Here is a 21,463-nt window from a genome sequence, read left to right on the forward strand (position 1 = left end):
GAAGTAAATGATTTCATATACTGTAAATTCCTAATTAAACGATAGGAAATAATATCCGCGTAAAATTTGCGAAAAGCCCTTCTCGCGAATTTTAAAATCTCGCTTTTAATTTTTGAACATATGTAAACTACATTAAACTATGATAAAATTTCGACATTCGCGATTTAATGTTCTTACGATTTGATCGAAAACCGTTGAATCGCGGAATTAAGTACTCGCGTAAAATAAGGAATTTACAGTATTATTAAAATCTTGTCGGATTAATTTTTGTCCCTATTTGAACTATTCATTTTATTTATTATGTTCAAAAACATTTTTTTCTTACGTGTTGGAATAATTCTAATCTCCTCGGCACGTGCAGGGCTTCTCTTGACAAGTGTCTCACCACTAACAGTAACAATCCTAACATTGTAGTATGCTCCAGGAGTGAAACTCTTTCCATTAAACTGTGCCAACGTAATACTATTACTACTTGTAACATATGTAGCATCATCTGATTCAATGGTTACTTCATATCTGGTCACAAACGTGTTGTCTGGTGCAGTCCAGATTATTCTAAGGGCAGTGTGAGTAAAGTTACTTTCATTCAAAATTGGGCCTGGAGACCGTGAATCTGAAATATAGAAACAAATCACCTACTATAATTATATATATAACTTACTTTAAAACATCAAACTTTTAATATAGAGTGTTTTAGGGGGCTTAACCCCTCAATAATACTTTTTGATGGATTTACAATTATTATTTATTTTAAATGATTTTACATATAAGAAACTAAAATCATTTTTTAACTATTTTTTACTGATGTCATATAATATTTTGATACTGCAAAATATTAATTAAATCCAGGTTTGAAATATGATGCGATAATATTCTGCAAATTGATTCAATATTTCGCTATTCCCGCTCTCCCTCTATAAAATATAGAACCCAGGGTTCAAAATAGCGTAAAATATTGAACTCCCCTCTGATTCTCCATTCCCATTAAAGAGGGGATTCAAAATATTATGACAGTGAAATACTGAACCCTTCCCCTTCATACCATATTTTCCTTTTGGGTCCAAAATACATTGGACACAAAATATTTAATATTTCCTTCTCTGATTTCAATTCCAATTTGCCACACATTGAACCCAACTTTTATTTTCAATTCCTTTTGGAAAGGGGCTTCAAAATATTATGGCTGCGAAATACTGAACCCCTTCTGATTATCCAATTCTAATGAGTAGGAGGTCAGAAATATTTATAGCCCAAAAATATTATAACCCTCCTTCTGATTTTCAATCCAATTGTATAGAGGGTTCAAAATATTATGGCCCTGAAAGTATGAACCCCCCCCCCTCCCTTTCCCATTTTCCATTCCCATTGAAGAGGGAAATATATATATATATATATATATATATATATATATATATATATATATATATATATATATATATATATATATATAACTTAAAAATATTTTTGCATGGAAATATTGAAAAAATATTGAACCCTTTTCTTACTTTCAATTCTGATTAAGAAAGGGGTTCGAAATATTTAAACCTATAAATAATATACCCTTCCACCACCTCAAAATTTTCTTCCAATTTTGAGACGGTTTAAAATATTTTTGCTGTGAAATGTTCAACCTTCCCTTCTATTTTTCATTACCATTAAAGAGGGTTTTCAAAAAAACAAAAAAAAAAAGATAACAAGAGGCCCAGGGGCCACATCGCTCACCTGAGCAATAATTGCCTTAATTCTGATCAAATTAGCATTACAGTTTCAAAATATCTTGACAACTAGGTACAGTAGATCTTGCTAAAAAAATTGAATATCTGCCAATTTTTATCCACCTCTTTCTTTTGGTAAATACCAAGCCCCTTTTGTTGTTGTACCTGTAAGAAGATTGTTCTCTATTCCTATATACCCCCCCCCCCCCCCATTTTGTGGCCCCACTTTTCTCTAGGGTATCATGGTTTCATCAAACTTATATCTGCATAACCTGTGCTTTCACACTAAGTACTAAGTTTTGGACCGAAAAACTTTCCCAGAATATTTTTAAAGATTTTCTCAATATATTCCTATGTAAAAATTCAAACCGCCATCACGGACCCGCCCTACCACTAGGGACTGTGATTTTAAATTTACAATACCCGAGGATGCCTCTACACAAGTTAAAGCTTTTCTGGCCAAATGGTCTTTAAAAAGAAGATTTTTAAAGATTTTCTCTATATATTCCTATGTAAAAATTCATCCCCCACTGTGGCCTCACCATACCACTGGACTATTATTTTAAAAAACTTGAATCTATACAATTTGGAAATGCTTCCACTCAGATTTGGGCTTTCCTGACCTAATAGTTTTGAGAAGAAGATTTTTTAGAGATTTTCTCTATGTATAAAAATGTATCCCCCATTGTGGCCCCGCCCTACCCCCAGGGACGATGATTTGAACAAACTTGAATCTACATTATCTGAGGATGGTTACCCGCCAATTTGAGCTTTCTTGGTCAAATAGTTTTTGAGAAGAAGATATTTAAAGATTTTCTCTATATATTCCTATGTAAAACTTGATCCCCCAATTGTTGCCCCACCCTATCCCCGGGGACCATGATTTGAACAAAATTGAATCTACATTATCTGAGGGTGCTTCCTGGCCTAATTGAGCTTTTCTGGCTTAATAGTTTTTGAGAAGAAGATTTTTAAAGATTTTCTCTTTATATAAAAATGTATCCCCCATTGTGGCCCCTCCCTACCCCCGGGGACCATGATTTGAACAAACTTGAATCTACATTATCTGAGGATGGTTACCTGCCAATTTGAGCTTTCTTGGTCAAATAGTTTTTGTGAAGAAGATTTTTAAAGATTTTCTCTATATATTCCTATGTAAAACTTGATCCCCCAATTGTGGCCCCACCCTACCCCCAGGGACCATGATTTGAACAAACTTGAATCTACAATACCTGAGGATGCTTCCATTCAAATTTGAGCTTTCCTGGCCTAATAGTTTTTGAGAAAAAGATTTTCTCTATATATTCCTATGTAAAAATTTATCCCCCTATTGTGGCCCCACCCTACCCCCGGGGATCATGATTTGAACGAGCTTGAATCTACACTACCTGAAGATGATTCCATTATAATTTGAGCTTTTCTGGCCGAATAGTTTTTGAGAAGAAGATTTTTTAAGATTTTCTCTATATATTCCTATGTAAAAATTTATCCCCCTATTGTGGCCCCACCCTACCCCTGGGGACCATGATTTGAACAAACTTGAATCTACACTATCTGAGGATGCTTCCACTCAAATTTGAGCTTTCCTGGCCCAACAGTTTTTGAGAGGAAGATTTTTTAAGATTTTCTCTATATATTCCTATGTAAAACTTGATCCCCCAATTGTGGCCCCACCCTACCCCTGGGGACCATGATTTGAACAAATTTGAAACTACACTACCTGTGGATGCTCCCATTTTAATTTGAGCTTTTCTGGCCCAATAGTTTATGAGAAGAAGATTTTTAAAGATTTTCTCTATATATTCCTATGTAAAACTTGATCCCCCAATTGTGGCCCCTCCCTACCCCCGGGGACCATGATTTGAACAAACTTAAATCTACACTACCTGAGAATGCCTCCACACAAGTTTTAGCTTTTCAGGCCGAATAGTTTTTCAGAAGAAGATTTTTGAAAAATACCAACAAATTTTCAATAATTCTCAATTATCTCCCCTTTAAAGAGGGCCTGGCCCTTCATTTGAACAAACTTGAATCCCCTTCACCTAGTGGTGCTTTGTACCAAATTTGGTTGAAATCTGCCCAGTGGTTCTTGGGTAGAAGATGAAAATGTGAAAAGTTAACAACGACAACGACGACGACAACGACGACGACAACGACAGACAACGGACAAATTGTGATCAGAAAAGCTCACTTGAGCCTTTGGCTCAGGTGAGCTAAAAAGGCAGCTAGAACATTGAATCACCATCTCATTATTTCTATTCCCCTGAAGAAGTGGTTAAAATATTATTCCTGTGAAATAGTAAACCCTCTCTTATTTTTCTTTCTCGCTGGAGAGGGGATTCAAAATATTTCAGCCATGAACTATTGTAACCGTTCTTCTCTCTCTAATTTCCATTACCAATGTAGAAAGGGTTCAAAATATGTTATGGTTGTGAAATATTGAATAAACCATCCCTTTCCCACTTGAGAAAGTTAAAAATATTTGGCAGTAACCATTGATCAGACTTTTCAAACTGGAATGAAACACAAAAATTTAATTATATGGATCGTTAGTGTATCATTTCGGAAACACTATTCTGTTGTTCAACAAGACATGTTTGTGAAACACGTATGCCCCCCTCCCTTGGAAACATCCACAAAGAAAATCAACGTAAATTGCAAATATTTAGAATTTTTCTAAGTCCATGGGCCATAACTCTGTCGAAAATTGCTCTATCAAACCCAATATTAAACTTGACCTAGATATTATTTAGATAAACCTGTATACAAAATTTTATATTAATATGTGCACCCTTTGCGAAGAAAATGAGCGGAAACTGCAACTGGAATTTCTCTACGTCCAAGGGTATAACTCGGTCGAAAATTGCTCCATCGTACCCAATATCGAACCTGACCAGATATTATCCTGATAAACCTGTATACCAAATTTCATTTCATTACGTTCATCCTCTGCGAAGAAAATGAGAGGAAACTGTAAAAAACTGGAATGTTTCTACATCCAAGGGCCATAACTCTGTCGAAAATTGCTCGATCGTACCCAATATTAAACTTGACCTATACTATCCTGATAAACCTGTATACCAAATTCAATTTAAATGCGTTTATCCTCTGCAAAGAAAATGAATGGAAACTGTTGGTGGACCGACTAACCGACCGACCGACAGACAGCAGCAAAGCAATAATCCCTCCCTTCTTCGAAGGGGAGCATAAAAAGGATATATGCTCTAAATTTTTTCAAACGAAATTATTTGGGTCTTCAATTTCTTTTCAGTTAAAAAGTTTGCATTACAATTTAACATAATACCGGTAGTTTGAAAGAATTTATTTTCGCAAAAACAGTTCAACTTACAATCCGATTTTTAAAGGTATCAAAAAGAATGTGTTTTTTTCATTCTTAGCCTCAGTTAGCAAAAACTGTACTCTTGTTAAAGAAAACATGTATATAGTGAATTCGCTTTAGTTAATATTACGAATTCGTTATCTGGATATAACAAATTACGATTATAACGAAGTAAATCCATTGGTCCCTAGGACTTCGCTGTAGTAGAGTTTTACTGTAATTAGGGTACATGTATATTGTACTTCTCTGGTAACTAAATCATTGTAAGAACCTCAAAAAACAGCAAGATTGTATTATATCACTACATCTAGTACATACTCATTTACTATCAAATTAATAATTTAAACATCATGATTTTATGCACAAAATCTAAAAATTGCTGGGTTTTTTATTCTAACTCAGATATACATATAATGTTGTTAAATCAAATAAATCTTAATAAGCAAATATATCAAAACTATTACTTATAATTCATAGATACAATACTATTCTAGTAATTGTTATAGTATCATATATCTTACCTAGTCTCACTTGAGAGTCATTAGAGGTTACAACGAAGACCTTTGCAGGGTTTGTGAGATCTCCATGAGAGATCACGTATACTGTATACAGCTGTCCAGACATCAGACCACTAGACACAGTAAGGCTGTTTACCGTCTTGTTTACTCGCCCTGATGACTCATCTGAAGAACCAGGTACTTTCCATTTCACTTCATACTCGGTGACAAGCTCTGAGTCAATGTTCGGAGGATTCCAGAAAACAGAAAAGGAAGATGTTGTGCTGGTTATACTAGTAATGGTCGGAGCCAGTCTAGATTCTAAAAATGTAAAAAAAAATATTCAATTATTAAAAAGTTTTTCTGTTCTAAAAACTGAATTATGAATTTCTTCATAAAATGGTATAAATATATTGGTCGTCTAGTTATATCACAAAATTAAAGAAATATAACACAAAAGAACTTTAAAAAATTACCGAGATTTTATGTTAACATTAATCCAAGCGACAAGCAATAATCACATGCTATGATCATTGTGACGTCACGAAAAAGTTCATACAGAAATAAACGTTTTCATCAGGGTGTCAAATTCAACTTTTACCCTCTCAAACAGGCACTATTTATATAATGTTAAAAAGTTTACTGGGATATGAAGTTGGTTGGTACGTGATCAAATCTACTCAGAAGCCTTTTGGGCCTCACAAGACTTGTACACGTGACCAACCAACTGCATACTGCGGTGAACTTTTTATAATTGCTGTTTATTTCTTAAATAACCCACATTGTTCAACCTGAGCAAATATGTCACTTTGATCGAAGCAGCCAACTAGAAAAGCTATACTGTCAAATCACTAGTTTTATGCAATACCATATAATTTGATAAACAGGTAATAACATAATAATACTAACCAGACATCATTGAGCATCTAAAAAATGCCCAACTTAAATAAAGGACACTAGAATATAAGCATTTGAGGACTTTGCTTAAACCCCCATCTTTGACATAGAATCAATTTTTACAAAGTCACTGTACATACTTTACCAAACAAGCAAGCTAGGGTGAATAATGCATACTGTGAAGGTTGAGGAGAGAAAAAAATACGGCATGGATATAGAGGTCTGCTATGACCTTGACATTTCACAAAAACTTTGACTATATCTTAAGTTACTATACATGCACATGTTCCTCTTTTCTACAAACAGGCTTTGGTAAAATCTGACCAATATTAGTCAAGGAGAGAACATTATTTCTTATTCTTGAATATAATCTGTTATGACCATGTCATCTGAACTTCAAACCTGGTTCAAAGTCACTGCACACCCTATCATCTGCAGGCATTTCTTTTAGTTCTTTAACAAGATTTGTGGGCCTAAGGTAGAACTTAATTATCCAAAACATGTCACTGCACACCCTCTTCTTAAAGGATTTGGGTGGATGACGTATGAGCTAGTCAGATTAGGACAATTCAAAAGTGTAGAGAAAATATGCAAGTGACATTGGAAGGCCAGATGGATGGATAATGTTCACTTTCAGAATGCCTGCAGCGCGGACATCTATATATATTAACACATATACAGGGGAGAAAGGTATCTAAACAAATTTTTTGTGATAGAAAACATTGATAGCAAACTTGTGGAAGATGTTTACCCAAGGTGTTATGGTCAGGTAAACTTGAATATACCTTATGTAAAAGTTTTGATACATCTGGTTATTAAATTTATCAAGATTTTTAAAACACCCCATCCTATTTCATTCACTTGAACAAACTTTTAAAGCCCTTCACTCAATATGTTTTAGTTGAATTTTGAAAAATGAATCTAAAGAATTTCCTTATCATGCCTTTATTTCTTTACTTGAACATACTAAAGCTGCTAAAGCTCGTCACTAATATGCTTTGGCTGAATTTTGACCAATGCTTCTGGAGAAGTTGAAAACACTTTTAACAAGCAAATTGATGACGAGCAATGGGTAATCAAAGAATTGAACCTTCAGTTTAGAAATTAAGCAGAAATATTAAAAAGATGTATACACATACTTGCATAACACACTTGCTCCTTATGGTAGTAATTGCTCACACAGAGACATTTATTGTTGCTACATTCAAGCTGTTTGGAGGAATCACACGAAACTGTGTTGATACAATTGTCATTATACTCTAGAGCTACAAAATACAAGTCATTATTTTTAATTTTGTCAACATATACACGAATATATAAATACATGTACACATATAAACTGTATAAAATTTTCATTTTTCAGAGAGTTGTTCCATTTACCTTTCACATTCAGTGACACCTGGTTACTAGTTTTGATGGTTCCTGCAGCATTGCTGACTTGGACTCTGTAATTACCAGAATCTGTGAAGACTACATTTTTTATCATTAATGTGACTGTACCAGAACCTGAATCTGTTTGTGTGTACTTATCCAGGTTTATATCTAAGTCTGATGTAGATCCCCCTGACACCTTCTGCCATTTGATATTAGTTACAGTTGCAGGTGATTCAATCGTTGCTGTTAAAGTTACATCTTCTCCATACTTCACACTGATTAATGGTGGTGTTAAGGTGACCAAGATAGAACCTGTTGAAATTGATCAAGTGTCCACACATATACAATCATTGACAGTAGAATATCAAATTAATAAATGTTTTTGTACTTTGTATGGATAAAAAGGTATCAGTGAAAATGATTTTTTTCTGAAATGACTTAGTCTACTATTTTCATAGTCCATATGCACAAGGCCCAATAGAAAGCATTTCACTCTTTAGGCATAATAATACATGTGACATATAACTTAAAAATATTTGTTGTGTAATTACATTGCCTTTACATCTTATTATAAAATCTTCAATATATATTAAATAATTAAAAAGTTAAATTTATTCACATTAGTCTATAACTGAGCAGCATATAATTCCTATGAAATTGTAACATGCACAATGAAATTAAAATAAACTTTAGATTAGATATTTTAATGATCTATTAAATAATAAATGTTGAAGTATTTCTCTTTCAAATCAAGTGCAATTTCAAATGCACTTTTTTTTTTATCCAAAACCCCTTTCATAAAAAAGATTAAAACTGAAAACTGAATATAACAATGTGTAATATTTTAACAATGAAAATATATCTTTTATCAACTTTCATATCTGCATTAAAATAAATATGTCAATTTAATTAAAACAAACTGAAAAGTCAATATTCCATACATGTATACCAAAGTAGAAAATTTCATACAAACCGTCTACCACATTTAATACGATGGGTTCACTTTGGTTGAAGCCAACTCTGTTGGTGACCACGAGTCTAAAAGATGTTCGACCAATGAAGTCTACTTTTGTAATCACAAGTTTAGGAGTGGGACTTGCAAGGGAGCTCCCTGCATATCGCCCATCTGTGATATCAATATCTGTGAACTCTGCTCCAATCTGTTTCTGCCACTTGTTTTCTGTACTTAGATTTGATGAGAAGGATCCAGTAATTGTAATGCTGCTTCCATTATATATTGGATCAACAGATTGTGAAGCTGATATATGCACATTAGATGGAGGAGCTTGATAGGACAAAAAAAAGTTATGGCACTATAACTTAAGTTACATGTATTCTAAATAACTTCTTGTTGTTTGTATTAAATATGACTGATTATCATATTAAGGAATATCATTTTCTATGCAAAGAGAAAAATATTTTAATGCAATAGAGGGAACAGACTCTTTTTTAGATTTGCTACTTATTGTGCTTAACAACAACTTGGCATAATTGGTTTATACTATAATGTTAACATCAAATCTACAAGTATTTTTTGGAACACAATAACTAGCTAAAATATAATCCTCTATGTCAGGATAGATGAATAATCTTTAAGATGATCTTACCCAGAGTTACAGATTGTGAACTTATGGAAGATCCAACAAGATTGGTTGCCCCACAATGATATTCACCAGCATCTGCAGATGCTATATTATTAATAGATAGTGATGGGTTGCTCACAGTTCCTCCAGAGTATTTGGCATAATTCGTGATATTAAGATTTGTTCCATTTAACAACCAATATACAGATGTAAGTGCAGGAGATTCCTGTGACAGACTAACAATGCAGTGGATGGTTACAGTTGTGTCTGTCTCTGCTATTGTCCTAGGTACTGTAACAGTTGGTTTCTCTAAAATGTTACATTAAAATATATTTTCAAAAAATTGCTTTCAAGCCCGAGTCAACCAAAATACATATCTTTACCATCATCTTGGTGTACAAATGTATTCATTTAACCCAACCCAAATTTCAACATTGACTATCGGGATATTGTATATTGTATACTGACAATACATGCATGGTCATCAATATAAATCAAATAATAGTATTCTACAGAATCAACAATATTGACTTCAATATCAATCAAACAAAAAAGTAAATCAAAACGTTATTTACTAGATATGGATATGACAATAACAATCAACGGTAATATTTATCAATACTGACTATCATTTATGCTATGTATCTTCATCAATATGATCATTATGGACCATTACTAAATTACAGGTATGAATGAAATATACATGTATATTATCCGTATTTACATTTATTTACAGCCCCTGAAATGTTCCATTTTCCTAATATTTTGTAAGTTCACCATGTGCTCATTGTGTGCTCCTCGTGCGTTCACTTGCGCTCTCCATTCCGTTCAGTACGCGCTCACCTTTCACACTATGCATTCATGCATTCACCTTGCGTCCACGCTTCATTCAGCATTCACTTTTCACTCCGCCCCTTTTCATTCATTTACATTCAGAACATCAACTCCAAAGTAAATGGATCGGTCTTTGCAAGTCACAACAAGGAAACTTAATTCATTTCACATCAGAAACATTACGTTGATCAGACTTAATTTGATTTGTAGAATTTGAAATACACATTATTGAGCAAATCCATGTAAGTTAACAGTGAATAACTAGGCACTGTATTTCTTGATTAATGCTAATTCATTATCAACATCAGTCTACATGTTTCTATAATTTTTTTCTCTCATAGTTCCCAGTTGTTGAGCATGCAGGAAATGAATTAAATGTTACAGTACTGTATAGTTCATATAAAATGCACATCAGTGGTACTATTCATATGTACACTGTTCAATCGGAGATGTATCCAGCCAAGTGAATAAAAAAATTTCCTTGTTCAAAGCGTCGCTCTTTATTTCCCATTTGTAAAAATTAAGATAAGAAAAATGTCAATTTTTGACTGATTTTGGTTGGATTGTAAAAATAGCATCACTTCTGATGTCATATACTGCCAGTGATTGCAAATAAATAAAAAAAAAATAGGTGAACAATATATTTTATAACAACTCTTCTAAAAATAACATAACAATTTAATTATTGTACCCAAACCACTTTAAAAAATGGCAAATTATGGGGGCCAAATTTGACTCATATCATATATAGTTCTTTTTAACGATATTACAGCTAGGATAACTTTATACATGTATTTCGACTGATAACAATACATACATGAAGTTCATTTGTAATTTTTTTGGATAACTGACAAAATACATTGTAAGAAAAACTCCTGAGGCACTCTGATTAAATCTTTCATCTTGCGCTCACAAGCCCTTCACATATTCTTAAATGTGCGTTTGCACTTTGCACCCATTCACCATTCACTGTTCATAAGCACTCACCAAATTACGTTCAGCATGAGCACACTGTTCACTCACCGTTCACTCACTGTTCAAGAGGGAAGTAGAACTGTTCAGGGACTGTAATGCATGGATTGATGACCAGATATGATGTTGAAATCAACAGCATCAAAAATCATATTAGTTTTAAAAAAACTATATATGAAAAAAAAATGATATATCATTCAAATCTATTTTTTTTCCTAACACTTTTTTCTGTGGCCGATAATTGACATATCTGCATATGTCAAAACTTTTCATCCGAGTTATTTGCATCTTCACAATGTCAAGGTTTTGTGATTACAGAACTTCACACAATTAAACCCTTGACATAAGTCGCTATTCAAAAGTCGGGCTCATATGGAGGGAAATCGTGTTCAAAAATCCAGACCTGTAAACTTGCAAATCTTATTATGCAATCGTGTTGGTGTGTGAGCCTGAGTAAGAATGAGTGTATTTTTTATTGTATAACCTATAAAACTCAGGCATAAACAATCTAGAGTTGACCCCACAGGTCTTCAATCTATTTTTTTCTACAGATGCACAATTGCAGCTGTAAAACGCTGTTTGTTATTTACATGTAACCTGCCACTATACTACACACTTTTCAACTGTAGTCTTTGCATAATTCTATCTCCTTTTTCTAAAATAGCACGGCTGACATGTTACAAATCAACAAATGTTAAGTCCACAAGTTTGTCGAATTTTGACATGACCAAATATGGACACAGTGAGGTCACCGATAGAAAAGGCTAGCTGCAGGTAAAGGCATGCCGTAATCGTCAGAATGGGAGCGGAATAAATAAAAAAAAATATATTAAGTAGGCCTACAATTATATTATCTCTGGATAACAAAATTTCTTAGGAAGTATGATTTCTCGAAAAAATAAGTAATGAGCTTGGTGTACATTTTATCAGAAGAATGTATAAAAGATGCGAGTGAAGAATTGGATTAGCTTCAGATATCTTCTTAGAACTGAAAAAAATTACTTTGTTTGAATAAACATGAATTAGATGTACACACATTAGAGTACATGCAAGAAATTGTTAACGTATACAGCTCGGCTGAATGAAGAAATTATCTCAAAAAGCATCTTTATCGCTACCACAAAGTTGGAACAATAACCCAAGGGGAATTAAATTACTGAGTTTCAAAGTTATCAATAAGAGAAACAAACTGGTATTGGTTTGGAGATTTTGATTAATATGAGAGATACGAAGCGACACCCCCCCCTTTAAAAAAAAATAAAGAAAAAATCCAAAGATAAGGTTAACTGTCGTGAAATTAAAATGTGTATAAATTATTTTTAAAAATGTTTCATTTTGCATTGTCGGAAATATATAGGGAAAAAAGCATGCAGGTGAAAACTTGCAAATTTTTTTAAAGGAATTATTAGGGAATAAGAGTATGACGTCCTGAATGTCAGTTCAATACAGAATCACTAAGTGAAGTTCACAGTTGATAAAAATTTTCCGGAGAGCTATTATAATACAGCTTTACAGCCACTTGTGAACATGTACTGTTTACCATATAGCAGCTACTTACTTTTGTAAAATTATCGTCATTACGTATATATTTTAAAATATTTCATAATTAAAACTCTACCAGTTCATATACGATCAAAATCATCTGCCAGACCTGGTTTCTTAATTTCAGAAATCCAATTTCCGAAGAAAAAACATAATTACAAAAACATAAACATACATGAACTAGTATATTACCCTTACTATATCTTCAAAACCTTAAAATTTTTAACAAATCTTTGTGCTTTAATTGATAATTATAAAACTTCTTTTTATAACAATTTTAGATTGTTTAATATTTATTTTGCACTTGCAAAACAAAATCATATTGATATTTTAAAAAAGTATAAATACAATGTACATGTATACATTTACATGTAGTTACATACATTTTTCCGCGAAAAATTACGAAATCTTTGCAAGTCGTTTAATTCTAACGAATTCAGAAAAATAAAAAAAAATATCAATTGAAAAGCTGTCAATGTGACAGAAAACCATGTTTTCTTTTACATGAATTGTATCCATAATCCATTTGTCAATCCTGAATTGATAATTACTACATATCCAGAGATATGCAGTACTCTATATGCAATATTTTTGCCAATATTGATTAAGTTCAACAGCTGGTATTTTTTCCCCATAAATTATCAGAAATCAAAATTTGCAATACCTCTGATATAATATGTATAATTGATCTGCAAAAGAACAACTACGTGTCTTGAAAACTGTACAAGGAGTTATCGGTACAATAATCATTTTCACTATTTCAATAACCAAAATTCAGAAGCAATGGAGCTCCATGGGACCTCATGGGGGTCTCCGAACCCCTACCACTCAAAATATATTCACCCCCTTATGAAATTTCTTATATGTCAAATTATTTTAGAGAAATAAGATATTAGGCATTTCTTTTTAACCCTTGTCGTATAATACCAATAGAATATAGCGCATTAATCACATCGGCAACGATTTTTATATATTTGTACCTCTTCCTGTTTGGTCCAGTTTCAATCATACCTCAATAATTTTTCTAAAAATAATACCAGTATTTTTAATAGAAATGCAAATGCAGAAACTACGGATTGAAAGTGTGCAAAGTTGAAGGTTTAATTAACTAATGAAAACAATAAAGCTGCAAAATGTACATCATACGAACTAACTGAGTCAAATCTTACATGTGTTTATGCTCAAGGGTTATAGGTTACACGATCAGAATTACACACTTTTATACTCAGGCTCACACACTAACACGATTGCATATTCGGATTTACAAGTTTAGATGTCTAGATTTTTTAACATGATTACCCTCCATAGGCTCAGGCCATCGTATTTCATTGGTTCCAAGTCTTAATTTGGAGCCAATCAGAATGCGGTTCTCATTCATATCAGAAACGATGTAAACTTATGTTGATCTAGGAATATAGCAAGTTCTCAATCTTCTTGTTCATTTGTATGGATAATAACTTATACAAATATCGCTGAATAATTTTTTTGAAATCATTCACTGTGTTAAAACTTTCTGAAGTTAAAAATATGTTGCATACCTATGGAAAATGATAGAAAGTCACCATATGTATGTCAAATGTGCTTAGTTCCAATTAATGCATCCCGATTATCTATTAAAGTAAAATATGATATTGCATGCTTTTGATTTTCAGTGAGACAATTAATATTGAATTTTTCACAAATTTTTTGTTTGAGATCTGCCATCCTTGTGTTCAACCCAAACTATGTTTCAAAAGAAGTAATTTTATTGGATATTCTATTTTTAGAATTATTACACATTGTTGAGCGTGAGCCCAACTTTTAAATAGTGACTTATGTCAAGGGTTTGTGTGGAGTTCCGTAATCACAAAACCTTGACATTGTGATGAGTTTTTTGGGGCAATATCACAAATGACACCATCTGTATTGTATTCATTTTGAAAGTATACAATGTCATGTACAATATAAAGGATGATAGCTTAATATTTATAATCATAAATATTCAAATGTACCTCCAGTCACAGTTAGTGACACCTGGTTACTATTGCTGGTGACTCCTGCAATGTTACCAACTTTCACCTGGTAGGTACGCGTATCATTAAAGTTAACACTTTGTATGGTCAGTGTGACTTGGCCTGGGCTTACATCATTCTGTGTGTACTTAGATGGAGTTAATTCAAACTCTGTAAGGCTTCCACCTGTTTGTCCTTTAAGCCATTTGATAGTGTTTGAAAGGTTTAAAGGTACTTCTGATGTGATTGAAGCTGTAAGTACCACTTCTGATCCATATACCACACTGGTAGATTGTGCTGAAAGGCTGACTGTTATGGAACCTGAACAATATATTTTAATTTAAAATACTATCAATCTATAATGATAAAATTAGAATAAAGGCAAGGCATCTAATACAATATGCCATTGTTGCTAAATCATATCCATGCACATGTATATACATGTATACATGTACATTATGTATCATACATTTTGCATGCAAAGAAACAAAGGAACTCTCATATGAATAAAAGTTATTTACCTTCTTATGTTGAGAAACAAATAATTATGAAGTTCTGAATAAATCAGTACATATCAATATCTTAAGGTAATATTCATTCTGATACATATAAAATTTCCCTTGTGGCAATCTGTTCTTATTCAAATTTTAAAATGAACTTCAATTTCCACAGATCACAAATGCCATCTCAATTCCTTTGTTCCAACAAGAGGCCCACGGGCCACATCACTCACCTGAGCAACAATAGACATGATAAAATCAGTTTCAAGGAGTCATAATACAAAATATCTGGACAATGTGGTATAATACATGTAGATCCTATACAAAAATATTCTGTTTCCCCCTGGATATTCTTATAATTATATTCCCTTTTCTAACAGGATGATTTTATAGTCATACCACATTCAGCATTGCAGTTCTCAAAAAGACCCTAAACAATTGTTTATATACAGGATATAAACCTACATCAAACACTGAACCTTGTGAGGCCCAATAATCGTCCAGGGGTCAAAGTTTAAACAACTTTAAAGAATCAGCAATATATAAAAATTCTTGCATAGAAGTAAAAGCATATATAACTAGATACGACCTCATTACGAGGAACGAGTAGGTCTTCTGTCCGATTTTTTTTATTATTAATATAAATGATACCATGAAATATCGATACAATTTCAAAATTAACATCCCCCCCCCTAATATTTTAAGATAATAAATAAAAATCCCTAATTACGTCAAACATGGGCCTGACGATGACTTCTTCAAACAGATATTGTAGCGATCAACAACTTTGATTCTATAATGCATAACAAAATATTTATCATTTTGAAGTTATTCGTAAAAGACTTTACGAGTCTCTTGGTCCCTAATTAAAGGGGCCAGCCCCTTTTTCTTGATTTTATTGGATAGAACGTTTTAATTCTCTACTACTTTTGTTTTATATGTCTTAACAAAATATCAACTGATAAAAAGATACTGATCAAAACATATGAACATTTTGATTCGAAATATGTACCCCATTTTCGTGCTTAAGCGAGCTCCAAGGAATAGCGTCACTGGCGCAAAACAACTAAATGGTGCACAACTTCAAACCATGCTCTACCTATCCTGAAAGTTTCAAAGTCATATCTCTTATAGTTTCTGAGATCAGCTCTGCACAAATGGTCGTTAAAAATTACAAAATTGACCATAAATCCGGACCAGAAGTGACGACGACAAAAATTCAAAAACATATAAAATTCAGATAATGTCCCATCATCTGTGAAAAAATTGTTGAGATCGGTTGAGTAGTTTTCGAGAAATCGCGTGCACAAAATTTAAAAAAAAAAAAAAAAAATAAACAGTACGAAAACAATAAGGTCTTCCGTTGGAAACGGAAGACCTTAACTAGATACGACCTCGTTACAAGTAACGAGTAGGCCTTCCGTCCGATTTGTTTTTTTATTTTAAATGATACCATGAAATATCGATACAATTTCAAAATTAACACCCCCCCCCCCAAAAATTTTTTTTTTTTAAGGCAATGAATACAAATCCCTAATTACGTCAAACATGGGTCTGACGATGACTTTTTCAAACCGATAATGTAGTGTTCAACAACTTTGATTCTATAGTGCATAACAAAATTTTTATCGTTTTCAAGTTATTCGTAATAGATTTTACGAGTCTCTTGGCCCCTAATTAAAGGGGTCAGCCCCTTTTTCTTGATTTTATTAGAAAGAACTTTTGATTCTCTACCACTTTTGTTATATATTGTTTAACAAAATATCAACTGATAAAAAGATACAGATCAAAACGTATCAAAATTTTGAATGAAAATTCGTACTCATTTTTCGTGCCTAGGCGAGCTCACAGAAATGGCGCCACTGGCGTAAAACAATATAATAGTGCACAACTTCAAATTATAGACTACCTATCCTGAAAATTTCGTATTCATATCTCTAATAGTTTCTGAGATCAGCTCTGCACAAAATAGGTCGTAAAAAAATAAGAAATCCGCCGTAACTCGGTACCAAAAGTGACGATTTCAAAATTTCAAAAAACGTCTAGAATTATGACCTCTGGCAATCATCTGTGAAAAAATGGTTAAAATCGGCCGAATAGTTTCTGAGAAATTGCGTGCACAAAATTTGTGGAAAAAAATAATAATAAGAAACAGTACGAAAACAATAAGGTCTTCCGTTGGAAACGGAAGACCTTAATAAACAGTACGAAAACAATAAGGTCTTCCGTTGGAAACGGAAGAACTTAATAACATTTCAGTTTTTGTGAATAATTTAAATGTTTTCCTTTGTACAACTGAATCCCCAATATGGCCCAAACTACTCCTAAAGATTGTGATTTGAACAAATTTGAATCTACACTATCTGAAGTTGTTTTGACTAAAGTTACAGCTTTTCTAGGCAAATGTTTTTTAAGGAAAAGATATAAAGATATTTTTCTATATATTCCAATGTAAAATTTTGTCTCCCCCCCCCCCCCCCACCCGACCCCTTGTGATCCCATCCTAAACTTGAAATCTCACTACCTGATGATGCTTCCAAACAAGTTTAAGCTTTCCTGCCCAAATGGTTCTTGAGAAGATTTTTAAAGATTTACTCTATATATTCCAATGTAAAAAGTCAACCCTCCCCCCATTGTGGCCCCACCGAACTAGAGCTTTCAGCTCAGGTGAGCTAAAAATGTAGAATGAGTTGTTCAAAGGTATGTAAGTGTATTGAATGAAACTTACTTGATTTGCATACATCACTGACATTAAAATATCCACTATTACATTCACAATTGCCATCAGTACAGATTTCAACAGTCGCTGTACAATTTTCTGTCACAATGCAGCTTTCCCCTAAAGTAGCTCCACTTACTGAGAAAATGCACAACCAGGACACAATCTACAAAATAATAAATGATTGAAAAAAAATTCTAGTTTACATTGTAACATACATTCATTATATATATATATATATTTGTATATGCAAGTAGATTATTAGATTATATTATAAATAGATCATATCTATTAATGAATTGTTTCAGTAATCATTTTATTACCAATAGGAGTGTGCCTACAACATGATTATAAATGTAAATGTCACCTATTGAAATATCTAAATTTCCCTTAACCTGAATCTCAAAGGTGAAAAAGCTTAGTGCTATTCAAGCATAATGATAACTGAGGACAAATTTCATCTTATATTGTAACCGTTCATCCAGCTTAAATCAATATCATAAAGTGTTAATAAATTGACTTTAACTTAAAATAATCCCTAACTTCTGACAGGATTTCTCAGCTTGCCCATCTTACATGAAGATGTATTCCTGCATACACCTTTATCAAAAATTTCACATCCAAATATCATTACAGAACTTATAGTACAATGTATCACAATAGTGGTAAAAGAATTTAAAATTCCAAAATAAGTTACTAGTAACACTCACATATTCCATCAGACCATCACCAATAAATAAGCCTCCATTTTCCTTATCAGATTTTTTTTATAGTATTTCTATGTAAATTTGAAACTTACCCCATGCTAGTTAATATGGTCTTTTTATGCTTCATTCTTAATTTTAAAAAATCATAGCCTCCTTTTTCTGCATAATTCTTAGTTAACATACCAAAGATAAGGAAGTGTAGAAGGAAGGAAAGGAAGAATAAGCAAATACACATTATGAAGATATATGGCTTAGACCATGAATCAAACCCATCCAACTCAAGTCAGCTCTACTCCAGAGATGTATGTATATGTATACTCATTATGGGAAATATCAATCTTCTATATAGTCAAAATAACTACATTCCTCCCCCTTGAATTGTCTACGCCCTTGAAGACACATATTTATCACAAGTTTACCTTGCCATGAATGCACGACTTAATTTTTTATAATATTAAAATAGCCTAAACATGGAAACCCATATCACAATTTGTAATTATAGTAAAGAAAAGACGAATGGGCAAATATACAGTAAAATTTCATATTGGTTGACATCTTCGCTAGCCAAGGTTTTCGGATCTGCACAGCTTCTCACAAACCCTTGGCATATTGTGCTATCAAAAGTCAGGGATTTTTTCCCTGAAATTTTGATTGGGTTTACTGAAACTGTTCAACCAATCAAAAAATGCAAAGCATATCTGATTTAGTGAACAATGTTTTCCTACTCTTTATTCACAAGTGTCTCTAAAAAGAATAGCTCAAAACCCTTATTTTTCTAGTCTTTCTGTTTAAGCCTTCATGATGCATGTATCATTCAATGGTGCAGTAACAAGTACACCAAATTGTTTATTAACAGACGCATGTACTCATAGATTTAAGATTTACCAACTGTTTACTGCTCCAAGTCTTTCACCTTTCAAATGAATTTGATCTATATGTGACATTTCAATTCATTCTTATTTATTGAATACACCAGGCATTAATTAAAGCCTTCTTCCAACTTGTCAATTTCTGCACCAGGTACGTATAAAGTATGGCATCTTTCATCATTTAGCTGATTTAAAAAAAGGATAGAAAATCATGTGACGAAAAAAATCCTGACTTTTGATAGCATGATATGCCAAGGGTTTGTGAGAAGTGGTGCGGATCAGAAAACCTTTGCTAGCAAAGATGATCGGTGGACCAAGAATCAAACTCTAGACCCAGCAACTCTATAGTCAGGAGCTCTAATACTGAGCTACTACATGTTCCAAAATGGACCTGTACATAGTGCACAAATCATATAACCTCAAGCGTATGTAAAAGTTTCGATCTTTCAGATTATTTGGTTCCTAAAAAAAGTAAACAGACATGATGTCATTGGTCTTGAATTAATTTCATGTCCATGGGCTAAAGTGTTGTTGGGCTGATGTGTCTTAAAAATTCTCACAACTCATCCTACAGTACTTTCATTCTTTCTGAATCAATCCCTGCTTTGATAGGGGACTGGTCCTTCAAGAAAGTTCTTAACTAAAATGCTACTTGGTTGAAATTGGTTACTGAGAAAACAAGTAATGTGAAAATTGATGACGTCAAAATCAAAGATAAGTACAGACAAAAGACACATTCTTAAAACAAACCCTCAGTTCAGATTTTTCTTATGTGGTCATAAAAAGTGAGAAACAGTCATTTTTCCTTACTTCCAGGCATGTTCAAGGATGAGGACAGAATTAAAAGTTATAAAGAAGGAGATTACATAGGAAAAAGATAAACGTATCTGATAAAGAGAGAAGGGGCCATGGGGTGTCATGTCTACATCAAGAGTTGTCAAAAATTTTAAACTGCATTTCTACTTTAAGAAGTTGGAAAATGTCCAAGTCAATTCTCAAATAACGTTTGCTCAAGAACCAGGAAGCAGATTAAGATTCCTTCTCCCCACCCCCACCCAAAGATTTGTCAACATGTGAAATAAAAGTTATAATGGCCATTTTTAGTTTTTAACCCACCTTGTTTGCCCTTAATTAATATTGGTCCGTTATATTTCTAGTAAATGTCTTATTTTGCTTAATACAGTAATAAAAAAAAAGTTGACAACAGGTCTTACCAAAATCCCCACTGTCCAAGACATGTTTACTTTTTGTCCACACCCTCCTATTTTCGTTTTCTTTCAGCCGAACCCTGCCAATCGTTATCACAATGGAGAAAATATCAATCGGATTCCATTTTCGATGTTTAACTTCCTAATCTAACAAACCAGGAAGTTCTATTCTTGAACTATTTACAAGTTAAAGACTTTATTTTCGGCAGACCTGTTTTGTTGTGACCTATGACATAAAGCGGTATCCCGATCCCGATCTTAATCTGCAAAATACGGAAGTGCCACATTAGAGCTTAATTAGTTTTTATCAGCCAGACTTTGATGAGTAAAATTAATATTAATATTATTAATATATTAATATGTTATTTTTGCACATTAATCAGCAAATTTCACACCAATTTCAGTGTGTAAAATTTACACTTTTTTAATAGTATAAAATACGTGCACATGTAAGATTCTTTCTTTACTTTACTTTTAAAAATTAACATGGCATGATTTTCTTTTAAGGCAATCTGATGCAATAAATAGACCTTTTAATACATGTACTTCTTTCACCAAAAAAACCCATAATACATGCACGTGAAGCAAGCTTCTGTGCCATCTTTTTGAAATTATAATAGTAAACATATACAACACTTAATTCATTAATTTTCTTATTTTTAAAGACATGTTGGGGGTACACAGAAAGGCATCAAATCTTGCTGTTTTATGTGAA

At 32.9% G+C, this 21,463-nt stretch overlaps 1 protein-coding gene across 2 annotated transcripts in view; it reads right to left on the reverse strand.

The window, feature by feature from the left end:
- The window catches only part of LOC128186323 (receptor-type tyrosine-protein phosphatase eta-like), a 71,379-nt gene extending 50,399 nt beyond the window's left edge, over nt 1-20,980 (reverse strand). For both annotated transcript variants that reach the window (XM_052856122.1, XM_052856121.1), the window contains exons 1-9: nt 20,755-20,980; nt 17,974-18,130; nt 14,746-15,066; nt 9,431-9,715; nt 8,797-9,108; nt 7,830-8,135; nt 7,589-7,714; nt 5,577-5,873; nt 326-613 (exon numbers count right to left, since the gene is read on the reverse strand). In XM_052856122.1, coding sequence (XP_052712082.1) covers nt 326-613; nt 5,577-5,873; nt 7,589-7,714; nt 7,830-8,135; nt 8,797-9,108; nt 9,431-9,715; nt 14,746-15,066; nt 17,974-18,130; nt 20,755-20,778 — 2,116 coding nt within the window. In that variant the 5' untranslated portion in view covers nt 20,779-20,980. The remainder of the gene's footprint in view (nt 1-325; nt 614-5,576; nt 5,874-7,588; nt 7,715-7,829; nt 8,136-8,796; nt 9,109-9,430; nt 9,716-14,745; nt 15,067-17,973; nt 18,131-20,754) is intronic.
- Between the last annotated feature and the right edge of the window lie 483 nt (nt 20,981-21,463).

Source organism: Crassostrea angulata, chromosome 5, assembly GCF_025612915.1.
Source record: "Crassostrea angulata isolate pt1a10 chromosome 5, ASM2561291v2, whole genome shotgun sequence".
NCBI lineage: Eukaryota > Metazoa > Mollusca > Bivalvia > Ostreida > Ostreidae > Magallana > Magallana angulata.